The 27,747-nt window shown below is 41.9% G+C and overlaps 1 protein-coding gene across 1 annotated transcript in view; it reads left to right on the top strand.

The window, feature by feature from the left end:
- The first annotated feature begins 1,353 nt into the window (after positions 1-1,353).
- CWF19L1 (CWF19 like cell cycle control factor 1) overlaps positions 1,354-27,747 on the top strand; it is a 236,016-nt gene continuing 209,622 nt past the window's right edge. Inside the window, exons 1-2 of the mRNA XM_085652614.1 lie at positions 1,354-1,734; positions 22,208-22,292. Coding sequence (XP_085508740.1) covers positions 1,712-1,734; positions 22,208-22,292 — 108 coding nt within the window. The 5' untranslated portion in view covers positions 1,354-1,711. The remainder of the gene's footprint in view (positions 1,735-22,207; positions 22,293-27,747) is intronic.

Raw genomic sequence — 27,747 nt, 5'->3', positions numbered from 1 at the left:
GCACCCGATAGGCAGGGGGGCAGTGAAAAGAAAGAAGCATGGTGATAGGACAGACCGTCCCGTGCTATGACGTGATTGGTTCGAATGGCCGATCACCAGCCAATAACGTTAAAGATAGAGGAAAGTCGTCCAGAGATAGTGAGCGACTGTTTTTTTGAAAAAAATGTGGAGAAAACTTGATTAAGCGTGGGAAAACAGACTCGGGGCTCACAAAGGTCACTAGGACAGTGAACCTGCATAAGAAGGAAACACAGACAGGAAAACCCTAAACAATAAAACATGCGCTATGTGTTGAATTGTAAATAAGGAGCCAGCAGGAGAGAAGAGAGGATAAGTGAATATCTGTATATATTTTTCACACAGTAGCCCACGGTAGGGTGAACCTTAGCGCGTTCACACCACCGGGACTTTGCACCCCCACTCTGGTCCTGACGAAAGCCTGTTGAACACTCATTTAGGCAGAAACATGTTGACCGCCATGGAGTGAACCAGGTCTTTTATTTTTTTACCCCCACTCCTTTTTAATTCTTCCAATTAGCGAAATTAACAAATTAACTTTTTTGACTTAATTGGAAATTTTAAATTCACTGTCACTTCACATGAACCCAGCTCCGCAGTAACCTGGCGTTGTAGCACACTGGGATGGCACTCGGCCATACCCAGTGGAGCCCGATGATGAAGCAAGGGCTTTATACATAACATGTATTATCTTCACAGGTCTGCGTCCCTCTCAACAACATATTGGTTGGTTCCGAGCTTGTAGACCCATGTCCTTTTGATGAAAAGTGCCCTGTTCACATCACACTGACTTCGTTGTTTTATAAAATATAAACGCAACATTTCTGTAATAGACTCTCACAAATCTCCCACTTTAAAAATGAATTAAAGGAAAACAGTATTTAAAACAATCTGTTTCAGAATTATTCAAGGGCATCAGGGCAAGGCCTCTGAGAACAGAAATGGCTCTATCAGTGGCCCCCTGAAAGGGTGGGGCCCTGAGCCAGAGCCCTCTTTGCCCATGCCTTAAAACATCGCTAAAGCCCATTCATGGATAGAAGGTGTCTTTTTGGTGCATATTTTTAGGTCGAGCCTGCACTACTGGCTCTGCGAGACAGGCTGTAATGGAGTATGCAATAGGTCTCGTCTTTCATTAAGTTAAAGCCATTTGCTTTGCTACACAATACCATTAGCAAAGCAAATGGCTTTAACTTAATTAAAGGCGAAACCGATTGCATTTTCAATGCTTGTTTAGGTCGCGATAAATAATAGACGTGTCTGTTTTTTCTGTAACTCGTGCTGTCGTTGTGTGGAGTAGTGCTTGTTTTTGGTTCTTTTTTTGCAGGATTCTAACTTGTTTTGAGCTTCTTTCCCAGGCAGAATGTGCCTATTTTAAACTTCCGACTAGAAGCACTTTGAAGGTTCCGATCGATCAAACGATCCCCGCAGAAAGAACAAATCGGCATGTTATCTGATAGTATTACTCGGAACATCGAGCATTTACTGTCAATAGTTCTGTAATTGGCAACTGTCGCGGTGTCCTGTGCTCCAGTGCGCGTTCACTCTTCTCGGCCTCCAATCTAGTTTACAAGCAAAATCGGACGCCTTTAATTGATGCACTTAGGTTCCGGAAGTGCAATGGCCGTTCTTCCTGCTCTCTAAATGCTTTTATAGTGCACCAACTTTTCCCTTTATTTCCAACGGTGTGTTTTTCATGGCTGAACCATCACTTAGACTGTAAGTAGCACCACTACATAATTTTAACTTGCGGACATTTAATTGTTTTTAGGGAGCGCTGGAGAGTCAGAATTGTACTATTGGTAAAAATCCTTATTTGGTTGAGTGATTTTTCAACTGTACGTAGAGTTTGTCTTCTATACACCTTAAACAGAAATGGGAACATGTGGAGTAGACCGTGTCCATGTAGTGCTTGGTTGTATCTGGCACGTGTGACTGCACGTGTCCTTGGCGAATTATGTTTTTACCCTTTGTTACTCTTGTCCTTCTCGATTTAATAATTGGGCCAGTCTTAATTTAAAAAAGGAAAAAAAGTAGCCTGGGAAATTACATGAATACAATAGTTTGATGCGACATTGATATTGCAACATGTTCCACGTAATCCTTTGAATTCTAATGCTTTTACCCAAATACGCTACAAATGCTATCCTGTGTTTTTAAGAGTGTGGTTTTATTGGCACATGTAGCTGCTTACTTACAGTTTCACAAAGCACATAGCCCTTCGAAAAATGTATCGTATATTCTGACATTTCTCAGTTTCCATGATGTTTTCTAATATCCGTGGCTCTTCTTTCTCTGCATTCGCCTCAATCTGGCGAGGACTGAGAGTCTTAAAAACGAGAGAGATTAGATTATTGATCTTTGATACAAACTATCCATCTGTTCCATATTTTTGCGATTCCCTCTGAAGTGCAATCACAACACGTCTCGTATATTTGTCTCATATATTTTGGTCCTTTAGGTATGTCAGGTAAGATTTGAACCTTCATTGTGACTTGCATTGATCATTCTGTTATGTATTTGTTTAAAGCAGACACATGGTTGACATGTTTGTAGGGGCATCGCCTCCCCTCCTCAATATTAATAAGTGTGTGCTTTCTAAAGGAATTGTGCTGATTCAGTTCACCCCTGATCTTAGAGGCTTCATTAGGGTCATTGGTCTGTAGGCAGCGAGGCCAGAATTTGTGATGGTAGTCGCTTTTTTTTTTTTTAATAAGATCGTATGGGTTTGATTGATCACTTTGGTAATAGGTACCACAAACAGGCCACCCTGGGTCAAGAAGGAAAAAAGAAGAGGGAGTGTGATGGGGGGGGGGGGGGGGGGGGGGGGGTTCCCTTTTTATAGGACAAGTTCCCTCACCCACCCGAGGGTGGCATGCTTCATCATAGGGAAACTCCTCGCACTCCGAACCTGGCCGTAGTGCGGGCTACAACCTCCTCACTGAGCAGGAGGAGCTCAGGGATGTTTTAGTTATGTATGAACAGAGGTATTGTAAAACCTTATGATCAGCCGGGGGGAGGGGGGGGGGGGTAGTGTGAGAAAATGTGCTAGTGAAATAAAACTAACTACCTGGTATGTTGAAAACAATTTTACTGGCACACCCAGGGGTCGGGGTTAAAATATAATTCTATTACCATGCCTGGAAAATTCAACCTGGCTTGGTTGTTTGTGATCATAGGGTCGGCATGTTTCAGCCAATGTGCCCTCCATAGAGGTGCTGTGGTTTTCTTCAGGACCTAATGAAAAATGTGTGAAACACATATGCCTAAATGAAGGATTTCCGATCCCATTGGGTCACTTAGACAATGCCCAGCCTTTAAGAAACTTCATTGCTCCTTCTATAACTCTTTTGTCCGTCAAAGCTATTTTCCTCTCATCCGCTGTGATACAGTCATTCATGATTGTGGAAAAAATCCCAATCATACTGCGTTCCTCTTCCTTGGCATCCTGAGCAACGTCCAGTGCACTTAAAGGCAGACACGTTGAACAATCTGCAAAAATGTTCCTTTATCCAGAATGTACTCCACGTGATACTGGAATTTCTGCAGTCTTTTCTGTCACTGGGCTATCGTAGGAGTGGCCTTACCTGCTCCCACTTGTGGTACATAGGTTAACCAGGAGTTTGTGAGCCACATGATTTGTGAATGGCACACCCCACAAATAGCTTATAAAGTGACCCAAGGCCCATCAGCAGGCCAATGCCTCACTCACAATTACCAAATAAGGTCCATCAGCTCCTTTCAAGGTACACAACACAAAGACAACTACTACATCCTTGCTATCATGGGATTGAAGCAGAACAGCACCTAATTCGCACTGGCGGGTATCGGTGATAATTTTACATGGATCACAGTTCAAATGGTTTTAGAGGAATGGCATTGGCGACCTCCATCGTCAGTTTTGAATCCCCTGTCCATCTCCTCACCCTATGAAAATCTATCATTGTATTTAAAGGAATTGTGTGTTTTCTCTTCCCATTCAAGAACAAAACTGGAACAGAACTCTAACATTCCCAAAAGAACTGTAATGGATCCTTGTCAGTAGAAGGAAACTCAGCAAAAGCTCAGACCAGACTCTGAATTCTGTGCTTTGGACAGATACTTGCTATATGAACACAGTCCACTGTGGGCCTTTTTCTAGCTAGTCGGTCACCCACTACCTGTCATTCAGGGAGACCACCCAATCACTATATTATTCAAGCAGTCCTGTAGCAAGTCCTCACTTGGATTACATCTACTAAAAATACTCAGACTGAACAGGTATCTGTTGCGGTTATATATTAGCCAATATATATTTGCAAATGGCAGTACAACTTTATTAAACAAAAAAGTGCAGGCGAAGCAGTGCTTAGGTGAGTGCATAAATACATACAATATATCCAAAAGACACTATCAATTCTCCCTTATTTCTACAGTTTAACAGATATGTGTGTACAATGTTACTCAATACTGATCATAAATGATCTGAGAACAAAGAGGTAAATGTTGATGTTTCTAACCTGTTTGAATGCTAGGATGATACATTGATTGGTGGTCTCCCCAAATGATTGGCGGCGAGTGACCGACTTGCTAGAAAGAGAAAAACACGTTTCAATACAATAATCGTTTTACAGCAAGCCCTTCAGATCTGCCCCAACCTAAAATGGAGCAGCATGCATCTTGTCCAGGGTCCTCTGTGTCTCATTCCATTTCCTTTTTCCACATTGCTCTCAATGACTTGGCCGAGTTTAGAGCTCCGCCTTACAAGAAATGATTCAGCAGCCTCAAGATGGGAGAAGACATGGGTTCCATTTACCCTTATGCTCGACTTTAAGTCTTGCTGAATGCCAGGGCAACAATTCCACTTTGAGTACTTGCAGATCCTTCTTAATTCTCCGCAGCAAAAAATCCCTAACTCTGTATAATGGTTAGAAGAAGCATTCCTTGTGGTAGTATTGGTACTCAGAGATCCAAGCGCTCTCAACCTTTGACATGTCCTCTTGGTGCTCTAGCTGTCCCTCCATTTGACCTAATGAAGCCACAATACAATCTTGGAATTCTAGTTGAGGGTTATCTGATAGCTGGATTTCCACTGTTTGTTCAAAAGCATTGATTTTCATTGTTGCTCAGACTGCTTCATCCTTGTTTCATTCAGTAGAGGGTTTCTTCAGCTATTGAGTCTTTCTGTGGACCTGATGGTCTTCGGATCATCCTGTCAGACTCCAGGTAGTCCCAGTGCAGATGATCTCTTCAAGGCCCCGTGACCTGTGCATCCTACAAGTTCCTCACTGCAAAGTCTTGTGACAGTCCTCTGCACCGTGCCACAAGTGCTTTAGGGCTAGCATAATGTAGGCTGCGTCTGTCTTCTGACAGCCTCTGGTCCTAATCACTTTCCTCCCTCCAGGGGTTGTGCATCTCGTCCACTGAGCTTTCCCTGTACCTTGTCTCATCTTTTGGGCTGCTAGTGCACAGGCACCATCTTAAACACATTCTTGCGTGAGGTAGGAAGCTTTGGCCAATTTGGTAACCAGGGACTGAATTGTGGAGCATGGATCACTTTAGATGAAACATCATCTTCTCCACCTATGGCTGTTCTCGCTGGGCTCTCCCATCAGTTTCAGAGGCCCCAGAACAGATCATCCACATTGAAGCTCTGAGACAATAGGTCTTCCTCGGAGCTAGGCAGCTAACCAATTCAAATAGATTTACCCAATTTGAGATCTCATAGCAAATGTCTTGGTGTCATAAGGCTCAATCCTCTGCACTCATTCCGTTCTCAGTTAGTCCCTGCTTTTTACCTGCTCACTGTCGGTGCAGTTGTGGTGATGCGAGTGGGCACACTCAGCATTTCCTCTCCAGTGACTGGCACTTTTAACTCTATTGGCTGGAACGGTGACCTCACTCTGAAGTAGGTGCTAGGTGCAATCAGCACGGCAGGCTAAATGTCAGCATTCATATTTGGCTTTAGCTGCCTCTCTGCTGGTTGTCAGTGACTGGGTGCTTTCTGCGATTGGGGAACCACAGGCCGTTCAGGGCTTCCGCGTCTGTTTTAGCAAGGGCTCTCTAATTACGATAATGGCAGGACCAGTTTCTAGGGCACATGGAAGGATGCTGACAACTTGATGACGCTTGGCAATTATTTCTTGGCTCTGCTCACAGGAAGTACTGCTTGGAGAAACAAGGAGACCCCTTAGCAACTCTGGTAACTCCTGGCTTTGTTACCTTTTTGGTAGTCTGCTTCCTCTTGGTGTTCCTGATCCCAGGAATGCATTGGGCTTCTTCTGGATTTTCTCTCCTACTGTAGAGCCAGGCCGTCTTTTTTCCTTTGCTAGCAGGTAGACTTCTCTGCCGCCCCCTCAGCTTCTCTATCATAAAGCGCCAAATTCAGGTGATGTACCCAGTCCCCAAGGAGACAAGATATCATGCAGACAGCAGCCCTAATCCGCGGAGTACTCCCCTCCCTTGGCCATGAAGAACTTGGGACTGGTAAAGTGAGGTGGTGAAAATCACAATTTTATTCTTCCTTTCCAGATACTGGATGTGGGTCCATGAACCGATTTGGCTTGGTTCTCTTTCAAATGTCATTTTTGGCTGCTTCTCAGACACTGCCTTTGTGCAAGGCGATGGCTCTTACGGCAGGTAGGAAGGTTTGCTCCAGTCAAGAGTATCCAAAGCAGGAGCATAGTGAAATGTGAGAATGCTGCACCTGGCTATCATCTGTCTTCCTGAAGCGGTAGTCGTGGACAGACAAGAAGACAGACCTTGCCGAGAAACATCCTCATCTTAATAAACAGAACCTGTAGTCCTGCCCTTTACCCCTACCATCTACCAAATAGTCAGTGCTCGGGATAAATTGACCAGTAGCCTTCTGCTCACAAGGTCCTACTTGACTTTCTAAAGATAGCCCTTTCTCTATTTTACCTCACTTGACTGTATCTCCACCCTCCAGGCACGGGAACGCAGACAACACATTTCCAGTGTCTTGGAAAACTGAATTTAACCTTTATCTTATGCTATCCTAAACCAAGTGCCATGCAAAATGAATCCCTATGCTTCCAGCACTCACTCACCCTTGCTGCACATACGGCATAAGGCAGGAAAGGTGAGATAGTTGTAAAAGAAAAAAAGGTTCTCACTTTCTTTCTCAGTCTTTCATTGTTTGGTTACTGTGTGGAGCAGAGGAAGTGCTGGTCTGCCATCCATCATTTGAGAAATCTTTGAGCAGGCATGCATGCGGCGAAGCCATAAAAGAGCAAAGAGTAGAAAATGTAAGGCAATGAGAGAACATTGTTTACTTGTATAGTGCTTAATACCACCTTTTCTCCAAGCATAAGCATTATAAATACATTATTAGTATCATCCAGGGAGTAAGGTTGGAGGTTTGGCTGTGAGGCGGAAGCGAGCAAAGCATGTTTTTTTTAAACTTTTCGCAAACCGGTCTATTCGGATTCTCATTTAATGAAAACTTGAAACATATATATACTTTCTGCTTAAGAACATAGGTTTAGTGTTTCATTGGAATTCTATGTTAATAATATAACAATAATGGAAATATCAATGTTATTACTGGTAAATTACGAAATGATGTAAAGTGAATGAAAGACTATATGAAGAGAAATATCTCTTCGAAATGGCTGCACTAGTCATATACTACAAAGTTGCAATTGTTACTTAAGTCTGTTATCTACTGTGATGAAATACTTTCTGCTGGAAGTAAAACGTTTTGAAGGGTTAAAAATGATGATGGATAACCAAGACGCTGACATTCAGTTATGATGGTTTTCTAATGAAGCATTCAAAGAAGAGCTTCCGAGTGCGATACATGTTATTTGGAGGCTTGAGATTGTCAGCAGTATGTATAGGCCGTGTGTGAGTTTTGCTTGGTATGAGGCTTCACATCTGCAACTTTCACACTATACAAAACATGCAATTTGAGTCGATACAAATTACATTTCCCAGAGTGCATCACACAATCAAGCAGTTCATATTAATACCTTTCTAGGGAATTTGTAAGGGTGCTTATTTAATGCTTGGCTCTTTTGAAAGAGTGGGCAGCCTGGAGAACTTTTGTGCACTTTCATTGGTACTCCAGCAAACAATCTGAGTGACGATCCCACACTCACTCTGCATTCCTCTCCTCCCAGAAGCCCCATCACTTTAGCTGATTATACACACACTCGTTGTAGCTATGCCATTTAACACCTTTGCTGCTTTCACTTATGTTTGTAATAATGCATACAGGTTGGGGCATTTCCGACTTAAAGGGGACACTGTTACTGGTGAACTGAAACCTGTACGTTTTCATAGGCAGTCCTGAAAGAAGGGCTTTTAGCAACAACTAAATGGTTTGGAATGTATGTGAGGAAGCCAAAATGGATTCAAACCTCCCTTTGTTGAGTTACTATAGAATTAGTAACTCTCAACACTGCACTGTTACTCATAACGAACATGCTTATGTATCAACTATGTTGTCCTTGCATGATGTGCATTTTCAGTTACTTCACTCATTGTAGTAGGTAAATTCCAGTGCTCCATAAACTTGCCTTGTGGACCTACTGTGTGACCCCTTCAGTCAGGATTTGTGTTTAACAAATAGCATTGGGCTTTATGGGTCGTATAGTTTACAGTGGTAAAGCTGTTGCTCTTTTATTAGATTACCAAAAAGATACAATTATGTAATTGTAAACTAATTTAGACCCTCCGCAAGACCTTCAAATGGATTCCCCCAGAATCCAGGAAGATGGTCACCAACGCACTCTTAACCAGCAGCCTTAACTACGGGAATTCCCCCTATGCCGGAATAAACAAATCACTACTCCGCAAACTCCAGACCATCCAGAACGCTGCAGCCAGGCTCGTCCTCCGCATCCCACGACACCACATCACCCAGCACCTACGAGAACTCTACTGGCTCCCCATTGAAAACAGTGACTTCAAGCTCCTCACCCACTCCTGCAAATCCCTCCAACACATCCGACCCCAATATCTCAATGAAAGAATCTTCTTCTATGCACCCAAAAGAAGCTTCCGCTCTGCGGATCTTGCCCTGGCCTAAATCCCACGCATCCGCAGAACCAGAGCAAGGGGAGCGGGGGCGGTGAGCCTTCTACTACGTTGCAGCCAAGACCTGGAACAAGTTCTCCCTCCGCATCAGACGAACCCCCACACTGCAAGCATTCAAGAAGAGCCTCAAGACCTGGCTTTTCGGATGAGACAGAGCTGCCCCCCCCTCCTCCCCCCCCCCCCCCCCCCAGCGCCGTGAGACCCTCACGGGTAAGTATTGCGCTTTACAAATCCCTGATTGATTGAGATTGTACTCCTGCCACCGGCTCGATGTGGCACTCAGTGGCTCATAGCTAAATTTGTGCTGCGCAATTATGCACAAGAATACATATTTACGTACACACACACATAAGCAGACAATAGGCTGTCTGCTGTAAATGGGATAGATGTATCTTAGCCCACTTGATCTAACGCCCAACCTCATAATAATTTAATGCGGTCTTTAGTATAGCAATATAATTGAAGGTGTGACAGTAAATATCAATTTAGCGTCTTCTTCCAGCACCCACTTTGGAATTTCACACTTCTGCATGTTGGTATGCGATATTACCATATAAAACACGGCGATAGCTTTATTAATATTTTTTGTAAATAAACAAAATACCAATGTTTGATTTTAATTGGTTTTCCAGTTCAGTATCGGCACTGTCTTTTTAATGCTTTATCTTTTAAATTATTAAATGACATTTGCAGAGAGCCTTTCATCTATGAAACTACAATGCTGTCAGTCGAGAATTGCAATTTGTATTTTGATAAATATTCACTCATTTTCACTGTACCTCTTAATGCCACAAGCCCACCCCGCCTTTTCTGGCCAGTCTGACATTTTTTCATCTTCTTATTAGTCTGAAATCTTTACCGTGAACTTTCCACTCTCAGCTGATCAGCAGTGCTTTGAAGTGGGCCACTGGTGTGTACATTGGCACCTTACTAAAATATGTTAACTTAACAGTGCAACATAACGTTTTTCAACTCTAAAGCCCTACCTTCGTATGCAGCCTTCAACAACTAGGGAGTTTGCTCATCTCGATAAATCTGTTCCACCTCATTTCTCTTTCCTACCTCCTTTTCTCAGCTTTGCCCCTAGATCACTAATACTGCACTAGTTCTCTGTGTCCTCTGTCGTAATGCGTAGTCTGTCCGTGTACTACTAAATTGGCATTACTCGTATAGTAATCTTCTTCCTGTTCAGTCTTGCTTTCATTTTAAGAAAGTACTGTAGAGTTCTCCACCAGAAATCCAAACCCCTCGCCCATGACGGTTTGTGGCAGAGAGAATGAATATGAGAATCTTGCTTTGCAGTGCTTCACTAGCTGTTGTGTATAGAAGTGTGAGCGACTGCTGCTTATTCTGTATAGGATCTTTGAGGCAAAGCATTCGTTTTTGCTGTAGAGTGGGCCCTGTACTGTGTATGGTTTAATCTTGCAGTGCTTCAGTAATACTATCATTTGTGTGTGAGAAAGTAGTTTTACTACACAAAGTCTAAACTATGAGCTTTGTCCGTGCTTTTTTTTACTATGAGTAAAAGTGCCTGATTTGCAGACAATTAAGAGCTTCGTCCTGTGCGAAGAGGAGGCTGTGCACCCCAATACCTTTTATTCTTACAGAGCACTAGTTTAGCATTTTTTTGCGGAAATAGATAAAATGATGTGTTCACCTGTATAGCGTGAAGTAAAAGGTTTTCCCTTTGGACTGTCTCACATCAATAATAGAGGCACTACTCGGGTATCATGTCAAAGAGAGATATAACTTATGGAAATGTCTGCCAAGACCAAAACAGTGGCCATATGAAGTTCAGAACTCCCTAACAGTATGCACAATAAAAGCCAATAAATGAATGAAAATCGATCTTTCCAATAAAGTATCACAAGGGTGATCCAATACACAGCAATGCAATTAAACAAAGAGCATACATAAAGGAAATTTAATTAATCAATACATGTTTTATTAAAACAAATTTCAAAAAAGAGAGCGTGCATCATAGATACAAACAAAATGAATCGATACACAAAAAGTTCTATTTATAAAAACCAATTTCTTCATAAAAATATATACACAGGTTTTTAAAAAAAGCAATCTACCTCACAAGTCTAAATCACACAAATTAGGTGGAAGGACATATTTTGTAATAAAAGCACCACAATTGTGCTTCAATAGTGTTGGTTTGTGTTCCCTTAGGACCAATACCACTAAGCTCACTATACCCAGATATTTGGTAATTGGTCCCAGGACAAATACAACTCTGGTTTCAAGCGTCGACGCGTTTCGGTGGACAAGTTTATAGAACCACCTTCTTCAGGACGGGTAATAAAGATCCTTCCTTCCGTAAATCGTACTTCTAACAATAAAATGCATACAATACATAGTCAAATTTCAAAAGTAATAAAACAAAAGCAACATATATACTTAAAAATTGTAAGCGAACATCCTAAAGACCTCATGTCTACAAATTTTAAAAACATTTTTTGTATCACAATTCCCTTTTAGGCAACAAATTCATTCATAATGTTACTCATTGCTGTGGGAGGATCAGACCAGGAAAGACATATTTCCAATTTATTGAGAAAAAAGGGGCCGAAGGAGACCATATGTGTTAAAGTGGCTATCAATAAGCTTATTATGGAATCTAAATAGCAGGCGTAGTGTAGTATTTTAAACAAACAGCCAGCGTAGTGAAGGTTCAGGCTAATCAACCTAACCTAAATAATTGTTTCATGACAAGGTAGAAATAAGTCGACATATAAAAATATGTACCTCAAGATTGAGAATTAGGGGGATGCCTGTAGTCTGTAATGGTTAGTTGACCACTCGCCGTGTCCACATAATGATTCAGCTTATTCACGAGAGATAAAGAAATTGGTGTGGATGTATCTGTCAAATGGCAGAGGAAACAAACTACACTGAGTAACACAAGGCTAACTAAGTTGTACTGAGATGTACCATAAGTAGTAAAAAATAGTAAATACTCACTTTAATGTATTTCAACTCTCATCGTAGAAGAGTGGTACTTATTTACCATCTTATAAAATAACTACGACGAAGACACTGTAAGCTTTACAGTCTAAAATAAGAAAACATCTAGATTAACATTATTTTAGATGAGTCATTATTGAGTTAGTCTCACGTATATTAGGAAGATAGCATACGCTTACCTCTCAGCACCACGTTTATTGATAAGCGGTAGTGGAGAAAGATGGGAGATGGTGGTTGATAATCTATCTCCACTTATTAGGCAACTCGCCAGCATAGATTTTCATCTGTTTAAGACTGGTAGGCTTTTGAGGGAAACAATGCCCCAGATTATTAAAGCCAGAGATAATCTAAACAACTCATTGTTGCATGTTGTAACCCACTTAATTATCGAGTATCATTATGTTAGGGGTGAGTCTCCCTACATCCGGTAGGCTCTAGAGCAGGGGTCTTCAAACTGTGGGGCGCGACCCCCAGGGGGGCCGTGGAGTGATGCAAAGGGGGTCGCGCCTTCCCAGTCACACTTCTGCCCAGGCCCAAGGGCTTCAGCCCCCCCCCCCCCCCTTCCCCCGTCCTGTGTCTCAGCCCGGGCTGCTGCAGTGAAACTTGAGCTGCTGGGGGCTCAGCTGGGCAGTGTCTGGATTCCTATCTCCGGCACCCCCGTGTTTTTTCACAGGTCTTTAAAGACCATTTAACATGCCTTTGTAAACTGGTTACAGAGGCTTAGGTTTTTTTGCTGGTTCCAGTACCCCCTGGGTTCCCACTGTGCCTATTCCTTACATTTGGATTCTACATTCACTGCCATAGTGTGAGAATGCATTTCATGGAAAGGAATACAAAGTTGGCTTCCTGGGGGCGCCGTGAGTGAAAGTTTATTGTGCTTTTGAAGCACCTGCTGCAGCGTTTCTTTCCCCGGCAATTGCCAGGCCTCACATAAATGTCAAGATAACTTGTGTGATTAATTATCTTCCTGGAGAGAGATCAGAATGTTGTATAGTTGAGGTTTTGACTTGGGTGATGTTAGTGCAGAGGGTTAATATGCCTGCTGCAAAGAACGTGTACCAAGTAGATTACAGAGTGCGTATGATGTGAAGAGATCAGCAGGTTACTGCTTTCAAAAGAGACATCCTTTTGTTACTTGCAATTTATAACTTAAAGCCCTAATAGAGAATAGTGAGCTATTAACTTTCATCCTAGAACAGCATGCACACTACAAAGAATACATTATTAGACCATTGATTAATGTTGCAAAAAGGGTTAATTTGGCTAGAAATCAATTCTTATTATTAAAGGAAACTCCCAACTATGCTGTTTCTTTTTCGACTCTGAGTTTGTGCTTCTCCACACCAAGCACTCTTAAACTATACTGCCCACCAGTATGGATGACATGTGACTCCTACACTTTCAGTCCTTTGGTTTATGTAACATTTCCTATACACTGATTTACACACTTATGATTGTCTCTGAGTAATGTGTGTGTGATGCAAAGTGCTCGGACACCCTACACTGGTATGAGTGGCACTATATAACTAATTCAATGCATCTGAGAGAGTGTGGTTATGGAGACTTGGTCACTGTTAAAGGGTGCTAGTGAGAGAATCCGTGGTGGGGGTGGTCATTGTGGGGGGCACCAACAAACATGGTTGCACAGGGCACCACCAGCACTAAAGCCGGCCCTGGGAAGTATGCACAGATAAGCGCTGAAAATACCGCTTTAGGTGATTGGTTTTTTTTGTACCGACTGGGCCACCAAAATAATCTGCTGGCAACCCTAACCATAGGACTGGAAGTTTGTTGCAGGATCAGCACATTATTTATTTCCTTCACCCTCGATCCCCAATTAATGCCGCAATAGTTTAACTTAGATCTTTAAAGTCTACGCCCCGTCAATAACATGCTGAGTTACTTCATGGGTCTGGGAATGCACCCTGCATTCAGACAACTCATTCCTCATTCTCGCCCTTCATTGTCACGCTCACCCTGCACTCACAGTGATCACAATGCACTCACACTGATCACCATGCACTTGCACCATTCACCCGCTCACCTTGCACTCACAGCGATCACAATGCACTCACACTGATCACCATGCACTTGCACCATTCACCCGCTCACCTTGCACTCACAGTGATCACAATGCACTCACACTGATCACCATGCACTTGCACCATTCACCCGCTCACCTTGCACTCACAGCGATCACAATGCACTCACACTGATCACCATGCACTTGCACCATTCACCCGCTCACCCTGCACTCACAGTGATCACTCTGCTCTCAAAATGCACTTGTCCTGCTCACACTATACCTCAACCTGCAGTCACATGAGTACACTACTCATCCTGCACTCATGTGACACTTCACTCACCTGTCCCCCTCACTACTCAATATGCAACTCACTCAAACAAGCCCATCAGTAATCATACATTCATTCATCCCATTCTGAACTTGCATCCGCACCCAAAATGAGAGAGGACAGCAAGGGAGTGAGAGAATTTGATTGAAGAGGTCAGGGATGAGGAGAAATGTGAATTGCCGAAGAGAAGTGTGGACACGCAAGAAGTGAGTGTGATCCAAAGGTGAGGGCTTCTGTTAGAACAAAGGGGAGATGTGAAAGAGGAATGGGGGGACTGGAGAGGTGTAAGATACAAATAGACAAAAATTTAAATGAAGAGACGAGGTGAATGAGAAGTGCTGAGGGGCACGGGAGGTGACAGGGCCAGAGAGGCCATGAGATAAATGTGAGACACTGTTAGAGATGAGGGCAGTGAAAGGACAGAATGGCAAGAGGTGATTAAAGGTGAAGTGAGAGGTTGAATGGGGAGAGTTCAGAAGTTGTAAAAAGGGGTGAAAGAAAATGACCTGCAAAGTGAGAGAGGGATCCGGGGTTAGGAGAGGAGAGAGGGATGGAAGGGAGGGGGTGAGAGGAAAGCTGCATGGGTAAAAGGCTTAACTCTACACAAAACCGCCAGGGTTTTAAGGGACCCCTGCTTCTTCCGGTCAGGGCCAGGTGAGCTTCTAATGTGGCAGCACGTATTGCTGCAGAGTGGAAGGCCCTTCACAAAGGTTGACTTGAAATCTTTCTGATGATAATTGCTGTATTTTGGTTATAAATGGGTACTGATTGGGTGAAATCTTTCCTCAGCGTTACTATGTGTAACAAATATCAAAATAATGAAGCAATGCTATCCCAAAATACGCGGCATCACATAATCTCATTTACATTTTCATCCCACGCAATTTAGTCAACAGGTTTAGACATTTTTGTCACGAGGGGGTCCTTACGCCTCATAATGTTGACAGGGGTGTCTCGGCATCCAAAAGTTTGAAGACCTCTGCTCTAGAGGGAGATAATGCCCTAATTTATTAATCCCTAATTGTCGTAAAGATTTATTTAGAAATATATACTGTCCACATTCTTGGCACATCGTGTGGACACAAGGATAACAAGGGAGGTGCCTAACAGAGTCCACATATCCCCAAAGGTCAGCACTGAGGTAAAAAGTAACCTGAAAGACTAACATTATACACTGCTAAACGCCCATCGATGCCCTGGTCTATTATCATCAAGGGTCAGAAGAATATTTGCTTATATCGTATTACACCTCACTTGCCTGTATAGCTCTACATAATCCGGGCTTCGGCACGCCACCTCGTTTTTCGCGGGTAAACACATAAACCGTGGTTTGAATGCCTTAAGTACACGGCTCCGGCATCAACTACGTCATATGGAAGGGACCACCCATGTCTGAATAGAGTGACTCTGTAGTGTCTGCACGGGCGCCATATTGGAGTGTCCGTATCATTAATCAAAGTGTTGAGTCCACTATATCGGCTACCCGTGCGGCTATCGGAGTGGGCGAGTGCTCACACTCGATCTCATATAAAATCGAAGCAAACAATTAATTCGACTGACACACGCAGTGAGAGAAAAGTATCTCACGGAGTGTTATAAAGACCGAATTTTACAGTATGAGGTTATGACAAAGGAATCCACTAATGGATATCCAAAAATAGTCGGGCAAGAATTATATAGAAATATATTGAACAGTGTCCAAAACTAGTTTAATTACGGGTTCCACTATATACACAAGTTTTAATTAATTAACAAATCTTCCCAGGGGCGGAGAGGCGTACTCATTGTACGTCTATTGGCGGCACCATGTTGGAATAGGTACCAAATACTCGATAAGGATGGAAAAACGATTTGGCAATGCAACACTGGTTGGATAATTGACCAGGTATCACATATGAGAATATCTAGAACCAAATCGACATCAGGGCGTTTGTAAATGTCCAATGTATTTAATTAAACCATGCCGTTTTCAAACAAGGTTTATTGGAAGTCGCCCAGTGTCCTTAATTAGTATGGACGTGATAAAAGGTCATATTCACGTTACATGCCTCAGGGGACACACTACACCTGTCCAACTAAGATGGAGGTCGCTGATATAGATCAAAATTCAAATATTATATATAAACCTACACATCACCCAATTAATGTGTAATATACCCAATAGCACTGATGAACACCTAAACCGCCAGAGCCAATAAGTTCATAGAAATACACAATGGTGATCTCTTTATCGCCATTTTCACTACTGATTCCTAAATAGGTATGTTTCATAAGGACCAAAGAACTAATCGTACAGTGTCCAATGTGCCAGGTCGCATCGGTTATGGACTAAAGTTTCGATAGGTGAAATTGTATAAGTTTCAAGATCCTATCTAAAACAACTAATTTCATTCTCAATATCACTATATATACCACTGTTATTCAGTTGGAGTAATGTAGTCCAATATACGGATATAGCACCAAGGAAAGCAATTCATAAAGATAAGAGGGAATTCTACATTACCAATCTCATCCAATCCTCCTTGGTGTTTAGACCCCTATCTACACTGTCCAAGATGGATATGTACCATTGTTCCCTATTTTTCCGTTTCTTTTCCATATTGCCCCCTCTGATGTTTCCAATGATTTTCTCAATTACAAACCATTTGAAGTCTGTGTGTTTGTGTTTCAACAATTCATAGTGTTCTACAAGGGGGGCATTATGTTTCTTGGTTTTCAATGCCGATCTATGCTCCAACAGTCGCAGTCTCAGCTCTCTCCCAGTTTCACCTACGTAGACTAATTCACACGGGCAAACTAGGAGATCTATCACGTTGCTACTCCTGCAGTTATTAAGGCTTTTGGACGTGAGAGTAGAACCATTGTGTGACACTGATTTGGTGTTTAAACAGTGTTCACAAATGCTGCATGACCCACATGGAAAGTTGCCTACAACTTTCTGCATGTGTACCGAAACCTGTACTTGGGGTTTGTTGGATTTGTAGGTTGTAACTAGATTTTTCCGAATGTCATTCCGCTTAAAAGCAAACAACGGTTTCTGAAGTTTTATCTCCATACCCTCCTTAAGAATCTTCCAGTTGGAGTTGATAACATTTTTCAGTTTATTACTGATATTCGAAAATTGTGTTACACACACAAGGCGTTTTTCTGATGTTGAATCCTTCTTCCTTCTATTCTCTTGGTTTTGTTCGAACATACTTTCACGGTTATAAAACCTAGCACGTTTAAAAGCTTGTTTTATGAGTTTCTTAGGATACCCACGATCAAGAAGTTTACTCTTAAGTATCTCAGAGTGTTTATAAAAGTCTTCCAAAATTGTGCAGTTCCTACGTAAACGCAAGAACTGACCAAATGGTATATTATCCCTCTGGGCACGGGGATGATAGCTTTTATAGTGTAAAAGTGTGTTCTTGTCCGTGGGTTTTGAAAAAAGTTCGACCATGAGGGTAAGTTGACTGAAACATTGTCATATTGGGCTGTAAACTTAAGGTTGGAATCGCCCAAGTTGAGCCAGTCCAGGAATTCTAACAGTATTCTCTCTTCACCTTCCCAAATAAAGAATATATTGTCAATAAAGCGGCGCCATAAGGTGATATTTTCAAAAAAGGGCGCCGCCTCATTATAGATATGTGTATTCTCAATTTCCAACATATAGGCAGGCCAGGCTCGGCGCACAGGTAGCACCCATGCTCGTGCCTTTACGCTGGAGAAAAAGGTCGTCCTTAAATAAAAATATATTGTTCTTAAGAACTAAGGTGATGCATTTGAGAATAAATTCCTTATTGGCTCCTCTTGTTGCCTCGGGGGTTAGGCATTCACTAATGACTCTGATGGTGTCATCCTGCGGAATGTTTGTATATAAAGCTTCTATGTCGAGAGTAACCAGCCACTGTGTGTTCTCATTAAAGCTGGCACCCTCGATCATAGAGATTATATGAGTGGTGTCTCTAACATAGGATTTTTGTTGGGTGACCAGGGGTTTCAAAAAAGAGTCTGCATATTGGCTAAAAGGTTCTAAAAGTGAGCCAATGCCACTCACTATTGGACGCATAGGAGGATCCCTTTCATTTTTATGAATCTTCGGCAGTCCATAGATCGCCGGTGTAAAAGCATTATCATTCCTAAGGAATTTCAGTTCAGCTTCACATACCCAGTTGTTTAGGTCTGCCTCTAAAAGTGTGTCGTTCACAAGTTTAGTTAAGGTTATTAATCTAGAGTGGGGAACTTTCTGATAGTGGTCCTCAACTCCTAGCAGGGACTGCATTTTGCGGTCATAGTCACCAGTATTAAAGACAACAACTCCTCCGCCCTTATCAGCTGGTTTGATGGTAAGATTGGGGTCTTCTTTAAGATTTTTAAGGGCCAACCTTAAGTCTTTGGACATGTTGTTATTATCTGGAAAGGCATTGTGAATGATGTCTTTGATCCTTATATCTACCACATGTTCAAAGATCTCCACGTTTTTGCTGACGGAATTTACCGGAGGTGTAAAGGTGGACTTCCCTTTTAGACCAGAGATATTAACTGGGGTCACAAATTCCCTGTTCTCAAAAAATCTTGTTAATCTGATCTTCCTAAAGAAAGCTCTTAGATCCTTTTCTAACGTAAATTTTTTAACATTGGATGTCGGGGCAAAAGTAAACCCTCTACCTAGGACCTCCATTTCCTCATTAGTAAGAACCCTATTGGATAGATTAATAATGGGAATTTTGTTAATATTCAACTGATCTAGCGCCAATATCTTTGGTTGCGTGTTTTGAGATACTCCTGGGGAGGATTTCGTTGGTATTGGTTCCTTCCCTGACCCGTGTTTACTCTGTTGCCCCTCCGTGGGCGACGTTCTAAAAAATCCCCATGGTTGTTATAAGGGGTTTGACCACCCTCATCTGGGTTAGAGGGTCCATCTTCCTCACTGCTAGAGCCAGATGTTTCCAAAAAGGTAACCATCTTCCTACCTCCTCTAGAGTAGATTGGTCTAGGTTCAAATGATCTAGGTCCTCTTGCTTCCCTAGGTTGTGAAAAGTAATCCTTAGTCGTATAGGGGTACACTAGTTCTAAACTGAATTTGTTGACATCTTTCTTTAACTTAATTGTTTTCTTATTAATGAGATATTCCCTATATCTGTTGACCTCTTGATTAATGTCATCTAGTCTCTTTTTAGCATCTTCCAATGCTGTATTGTCAAAAAGGGTTTTCTCTAATTCATCAATCTCTTTTTTCTCTATGATGATCGTTTACTGCGCTGTCTCAATAATGAGAATGATCCAGTCCCTACTGCATCTATTTGCAATTTGTGTCCAAATATCTAGAAACTTTTTATTCTCTATAAATAGCCCTGGTTCGTTCCTGATCTGTAATCCTATTGGAATCACACCGGCTTTAAGATATTCGGTAAGAAACTCAGCGTGTAGTTCAGTACGTATTAATTTCTTTTTGAGGTTAAATACTTTACTCCATTTATCATTGTTACCGGTTATCACCATTAGTTTATTTCCGGTTTTAGGTGCGGTGCCAATTATTTTATTGTATTGGTCCTCCGAAAACCCAAATGTTCTAAATGGGTCCATATTGCCCCACAGAGGTCAATGGTTCCTGATGGAAAATAGTCGTTAAACAACGATCAACTCTGAAAGCTCTCCAGCCAAATGGCTGTACTATAAACCTTGTGAAAACAAGGAGAGGGGCTCAATAACGTCCAAAGGAACAGAGCACCAAAATATACTGTGAAGTAAAAGGTTTTCCCTTTGGACTGTCTCACATCAATAATAGAGGCACTACTCAGGTATCATGTCAAAGAGAGATATAACTTATGGAAATGTCTGCCAAGACCAAAACAGTGGCCATATGAAGTTCAGAACTCCCTAACAATATGCACAATAAAAGCCAATAAATGAATGAAAATCGATCTTTCCAATAAAGTATCACAAGGGTGATCCAATACACAGCAATGCAATTAAACAAAGAGCATACATAAAGGAAATTTAATTAATCAATACATGTTTTATTAAAACAAATTTCAAAAAAGAGAGCGCGCATCATAGATACAAACAAAATGAATCAATACACAAAAAGTTCTATTTATAAAAACCAATTTCTTCATAAAAATATATACACAGATTTTTTAAAAAAGCAATCTACCTCAGAAGTCTAAATCACACAAATTAGGTGGAAGGACACATTTTGTAATAAAAGCACCACAATTGTGCTTCAATAGTGTTGGTTTGTGTTCCCTTAGGACCAATACCACTAAGCTCACTATACCCAGATATTTGGTAATTGGTCCCAGGACAAATACAACTCTGGTTTCAAGCGTCGACGCGTTTCGGTGGACAAGTTTATAGAACCACCTTCTTCAGGACAGGTAATAAAGATCCTTCCTTCCGTAAATCGTACTTCTAACAATACCTAACAATAAAATGCATACAATACATAGTCAAATTTCAAAAGTAATAAAACAAAAGCAACATATATACTTAAAAATTGTAAGCGAACATCCTAAAGACCTCATGTCTACAAATTTTAAAAACATTTTTTTGTATCACAATTCCCTTTTAGGCAACAAATTCATTCATAATGTTACTCATTGCTGTGGGAGGATCAGACCAGGAAAGACATATTTCCAATTTATTGAGAAAAAAGGGGTCGAAGGAGACCATATGTGTTAAAGTGGCTATCAATAAGCTTATTATGGAATCTAAATAGCAGGCGTAGTGTAGTATTTTAAACAAACAGCCAGCGTAGTGAAGGTTCAGGCTAATCAACCTAACCTAAATAATTGTTTCATGACAAGGTAGAAATAAGTCGACATATAAAAATATGTACCTCAAGATTGAGAATTAAGGGGGATGCCTGTAGTCTGTAATGGTTAGTTGACCACTCGCCGTGTCCACATAATGATTCAGCTTATTCACGAGAGATAAAGAAATTGGTGTGGATGTATCTGTCAAATGGCAGAGGAAACAAACTACACTGAGTAACACAAGGCTAACTAAGTTGTACTGAGATGTACCATAAGTAGTAAAAAAATAGTAAATACTCACTTTAATGTATTTCAACTTTCATCGTAGAAGAGTGGTACTTATTTACCATCTTTTAAAATAACTACGACGAAGACACTGTAAGCTTTACAGTCTAAAATAAGAAAACATCTAGATTAACATTATTTTAGATGAGTCATTATTGAGTTAGTCTCACGTATATTAGGAAGATAGCATACGCTTACCTCTCAGCACCACGTATATTGATAAGCGGTAGTGGAAGAAGATGGGAGATGGTGGTTGATAATCTATCTCCACTTATTAGGCAACTCGCCAGCATAGATTTTCATCTGTTTAAGACTGGTAGGCTATTGAGGGAAACAATGCCCCAGATTATTAAAGCTAGAGATAATCTAAACGACTCATTGTTGCATGTTGTAACCCACTTAATTATCGAGTATCATTATGTTAGGGGTGAGTCTCCCTACATCCAGTAGGCTCTAGAGGGAGATAATGCCCTAATTTATTAATCCCGAATTGTCGTAAAGATTTATTTAGAAATATATACTGTCCACATTCTTGGCACATCGTGTGGACACAAGGATAACAAGGGAGGTGCCTAACAGAGTCACTGTATAGCACCAGGCTGTTTTTTTATTTTTTAGGTTTCTCTCTTTGGTACTATTTTGTAAAGTGAAATGTAAAAATGTATTGAGAGAGATATTAGTATAGAGTCCTTTTACTACATTAGCTTAAATATAATATTGCAGGTGTGATTATTTTGCACTATAAAAGAGCTGTGTTATTTTTGTTGTTGTTGATTTTTCCTTTTCCTTTCCTTTTAGATTGGCCTGTGGGGATGTGGACGGCAAATTTGATATATTGTTCAACAGAGTGCGGGCTATTCAAAAGAAAAGTGGTCAGTTTGATGTAAGATTTTTATTTTGTTTTACTCCAAGAAAGCTAATATTCAGACGTTAAAACTATGCCAGACATATTTTTAACCTTCCTTTTTCACTGTGTACACAGTACTTAGAAGAAGAAGGAGCTGTGGATTTTGGGACTTCAGTGATGCCTTTTAAGCGTTTTCACACAGAAGGCTCATGCACAGGCAAAATTGAACCATTGTGGCCATTCAGATTAGTAACTTTATCTGTACATTTCACAAAGCATGAGGCTAAAGGAGTTCTGTCTTTGCACAGTGTGGTGGCCAGCAGAGTGCTTCTAGTACCACCAAGCAATTAAATGAAAAACAAGCATTTGCAATGCAATAGGTCTCGCATTTACGCAAGTTTGAACTATTGGCATTGTAACTAAGCATGCATTTTATTTGTTTTGGTTTTAAAACATTCAAAAAAACGCATTGTCACAATGCCAATAGCTAAAACTTGCGTAAATGCGAGACCTACAGCATTGCAAATGCTTGTTGTTTTTGTTTGCTGTTCCGCCCCCAAGCCCCACAGAGCAAATAGGGCTGGCTTTAAAGTGAAAAACATTTGTGCGCGCAACATGTGTAAACTTACCCCACTGCTTGTAGTTATCTAGTGTAAATGAAAATGTTAGATTGATACGAAGGGCTCTGGCCACCATGGAGTAGTAACAGCAAAATAGTTACTTCTTGGTGAGAGTGAAGGTCTGCTTATGCATATATAACAGGAAAGCACTTACATTTTTGTACCAATTTCAAATGTCGTAGTTTTTCTTTTTTAAAGTACGGTTGCCTCACTAGTTACTTTTGCCTTTGATAAAGTAGTCACAACACTATTGAGAGTATATGGATCATATGTTTTGGGATACAGTAATGTAAACCTCAATTGTAATCAAAGAACGTTTAGTGTACCTACAATGTTATTTCCCTAGTCCTGGGTGGATCAATAAAATGTTTGTTAGATTCAGTATCACTATTACATAATTTATCTGTAGTGATTGTCCTGCTCCAGTAGCTTCTAATGTGAGACCTGATCCATGCAGAGCTTAAGAAACCTTTGGAAATGTTTAGCGATTAACAAACCTTTCTGCATTAAGAGAATATTGAAAGGTGAAAAGATGTACACATTGTCATTTATTTACTTGCCACAAATCAAGTTAGTCGGCGGCAAATACTAGTCTCCGGACTACTCCTGAGTAGAATCAACTTTTTAAAAATCTGATTGCATCCATTTGACAGGTTACGTTCCAAGACTTTTTCGAATTTGGAATTCTAAGTGTATTTCAGGGTCCACCAGCTGTCTATCTACTACCTACCTGACCAGCACAAGCAAAATGCAAACTACTCTGAATGCCCCGAATCCTAGACAATTACTAGAATCTAGTGGGATTACTCGCATACGCCAATTCTCCACTTAAGATTGTGGTTCAGTGGATACCATGTTATGTTAGTGTCTGTCTTGATTTCTGCTCTCAAACTTATCCTTTTAGCAGGAAACCCAAAGCTGCCAAACTGTTAAAAGCTGATGTCCAGCTTTTCAGTTGGTAGCACTCTTTAATGCCAGTAGCTTATCTGGGCTTTATTTAGGAGCTGGGTGACGAGGGTAAACCTCAAGGGTGATCCCAGGTGACATGCTGCCAGATTCAGAAGATGGCAGAGTCAGTAGTCATGTTTTTATGTTTAGAAGGCTGTCTTCATGATGTCAGGTTAGTCTAATAGTTTGGTGATTCTGCCATGGGACAGAGGGGATCTATAGACTGCCCAGGATAGCACCCTTTTTTTGAGCGGTCTGGTATTTACGGTGACATCAAATTTCAGTATTTGTTAAGGACATTGGATCCCTTAGCAATGTGCAGCAAAAAACGGGTGTAATATTTTGCAGCAAAAAAACGGGTGTAATATTTTGCAGCAAAAAAACGGGTGTAATATTTTGCGATGTGGGAACATGCTTGGCACTGAGGTTGCTTTTGAGCCATAAGTGCCTGATATGATGGACATATTAATAGAAGAATTGATATTGGTGGAGAATGTAACCATTTTAACATGATGATGACGTGCAGAGGATTGTACTGAAAGGAATTTATACGGGAACATGTTAGAGATATAGATGGAAGTGTGAGGGTGAATGCAGTCAACCCACAGGATCTGAGGGTTTAGGTTTCTCATTGCAAACCGCAGCTCTAAAGGCATTGCCTAGCTAGCTAGCTGTCTAAGGGAGTGGTGCCCCTTCTGTGAAAGGGCGGTGCCCCTTTGTTATGAAAGTGTTCATTTACATACATTTCTATTGTCTTACAGTGTGGTGCATGGGCACTCTTCCTTTCTGCACCTTCTCGCTATAGATTCAGAGTGGGGCTCACTTTATTGCCCGTTTCGGACATCTGTTAGACCGATGTAGGTCCCTCCTTCTCCTGTTCTTCGGGTCCCCTCCCTTTGCAGTGCCAGGGCAGGGGAAAGGGCCCTCTTCTCATGAGGCACGCGGTGCAACCCCCGTGATGACGCGTTCTGCCTGCAGAAGACACCGCCAATCCCCCCCTTCTCTGTCTGGAGTCCAGACTCCGGCTTGCTCTCCCTTCTGCCCTCCCTGCTGCTGCCCGAGCCCGCTCGCCGCCACCGCTCCTAAGTTTTATTTGCTTCCAGTATACTTTTGTGTAATTGAAAGGCGCGTTGCTCACAGTAGAGTAGAGCTTCTGGCGTTTAAAATATGAATAAAACTAAAACTCCATCTCGCAGTTGTTTTGCATCACGCAATCTTCCTGCATTGAAGAAAATTACGGTTTATTACTCGCTTGCGAAAGAGCAGCGTTGTACTAACATGTCGGGGACAGTGCTGTGCTCTGTACAGTTCAGCTCATTACAAAACGCTGAACCCTTCTCGGGCACTCACTGCTACCTGGAAATAATACACTGCGGGATTACTATGCTCACTCCCGAGCTTTTGGTATTTAACTGGACTTTGTTCATGCACGAAGTACTGTGCAGTTTGTAAGTGTTTCAGTTTCATAAGATCTTGCAGCCCCCCCCCCCCAAAACAAAAATGTTTACCTATTGCACCCAGCTGTTCTGTAGTAAAATGCGAAATACAAGTCATTGAGTGTACGAGTTGCAACTCCTGGTAGTTCTCACCTAATGGTGTATTGTTTTTTTCGAATGACTTTGCCAAATATTGTCGTCCAAGGGTGTACGCCCCTCAGAATCTACCTGGCCTGGTAGACCTTCGCAGCATGTGTGGGCTCAAGGCTTCATTGTCTTCCTTTGTGTATTTGGGTTATTTTTGACAGGTGTTGATGTGTCCCAAGCAGGTGTGCCCACTGTTGGCCTGTAGTGGAAGTCTTGATGCGGACTTGTTGCGGTGCCAGTGCAGTCTTGTTTGCCATTGTCCATCTCTGAACCAGTATTGCTTCACAGTATTTACCCCCTAAAAAGGATAGTTGTTCAAATACTTCTCCAACCGCTTGCAGCAGTGTGTCTGGTTATAAGTGAGTGAAGAGCTCAGCGGAAACTATAAAAACACATGTCCCGCCATACTCTAATGATCCGCCCTAGAATTGATGGTGTGTGGTCTAGTTCAGCATGGACTGAATCTGGGGCTGTGGTGAATGAGCCTTGCGTGGTTTTAAGTGTTATTGACTCCCGGTTTTAGAGCTTTCTGGAGAGCGTGGTTCATGATGAGAACCATCATCTATCTTTTTTTTTTTTCTCCAAGGATGGTGTGAATAAAACTCAAATCAGCAAACTTAAGGTAATTGCTACACTCCAGTAGAGAGTGACTAGCACCTTTTATTAAGGAACATCTGGAACTGACTGGAGGCTCCTCTCCTGCTACTCCCTCCATGGTGGTAGGAAGGAGGCTGATCTAGTATATTGCTGCCTCCAGCCAAACCTCCCATCATATGTGGCTCGTAGCGGAGACCGGATACGAATCGGGATAAGGGTGGATCTAATCTCACAAGAGATGGGACTAGCTCTTGGAGGCACTGAGGAGCACAGGGTGTTTGTTACTGGGTGCAGTCTGTTACCTGTATATCGCAGGATCATGCAAAGCTTACCCAGCTTGTTGAAACAGAACATTGTCATTTACGTGTATGTATGATTCTTCAATCCTGGCACCCAACGCTTTGTCATTATCTCAACGCCTCCATTACAGGGTGGTTAGAGCTCAGCCAAAGGGGTTTTACTTGGAAGGCCTCAATGGTGTAACAATTCAAAACAAAATTCCTTGTAGCTCATTTAGAGTAAGTGTACACCTGTTACCCATGTGACCTTGCACGTATAGTGGTATACTGTAAAAACCTTCCAGGTACCCCGTGCTCCTAGGGATTCTGGTCTTCGAAGAGCTGGTACTCTTCTGGAGAAGCATTCTTTACAGACGCTGCTCACTGGCAGCAGGGCTGGAATACATTAAATCCAGTGTAATGTTTTGCAAATGACTCCAATATTAGCCTGCAGCAATTCGGCTGTACATGTCTTTATATTGTCCTCTGATAAAGATCACACGGCTTAGACACCTTACTTTCTCGCCTCCATTTTAATCTAAGCGGTCTCTTTCGATCTTCGATAGACTTGCTCATCTCATAGGTAAACCGCAAAGATCACTTTGTGCGCTAATGCAGGTTCTGTAGGGATCATTGTGAAATCCGAAATGGTCACTGTGTTTTTGTGCTCGAGTTGGGAGACCACATCTGTGGTGACCGCTCTGCGAGGTTGCAAACTGTCTCTGTGCGTTAGAGCAGGAAATTTTATAATGACGCAATCTTGACACTTGCTTTGTTGCCAGGGCTATACAATTTTACTGTGGTCAGTGCAGTGCATAGGCCTGCTTTGCATTGCAAAGTATACCTTGCAAAGCAGTGTATCACTTTAGCACCCCCTCAAAGGTTCATCACACTTCCTTAAAAGGGGCCTACTTAGGGGGGGGGGCAGGGACTTGTTCCCACAAATGATAGTTTAATCATATCTTGTTAAAGGGGAGCTTGGTTGGTGGACCCAGGGGGAGGGGGTGACCTCTGTACGAGAAGCTGTGTGTCCTGTTCCCTACAGCAGCTCCCCCATAAAGGATGCTGCGTTAATCACGCTCCATTTACATAGGGGGCTCTATGGGAGGAACTGTGGCGTGTCTCCTGCAGCTCTCGATGGCTATCGGGTGACATTAAAACCGCCGAGACCTCTCTTGAGGCCTCAGCAGGAGACTGGGTTTAGTGGGAGGATCCCCTCAGACATCTTATGGATTTTTGGCGCCTTGGGTCAAACGTACTTTGGGGGTCCCGGTTTGGAACAGTTCTGAATTTATGATCCAATTTCAGCTCTTTCATGCCATCTTTGGCTAGGCCACTGACAGGCACACTTGTCCACATTCTAAATGTGTTTACATGTAATAGTCAGGCATAGTGAGGTGCGTTTTCAATATTGTAACACAGCAGCAGCTCACTACTATTACTGCAAATAATATCACACACTCCC

Source organism: Triturus cristatus, chromosome 4_1 (assembly GCF_964204655.1).
Source record: "Triturus cristatus chromosome 4_1, aTriCri1.1, whole genome shotgun sequence".
In the NCBI taxonomy this organism is placed as follows: domain Eukaryota; kingdom Metazoa; phylum Chordata; class Amphibia; order Caudata; family Salamandridae; genus Triturus; species Triturus cristatus.
The sequence above is the reverse complement of the archived record's forward strand: the minus strand, read 5'-3'. Positions and strand labels throughout refer to the sequence as shown.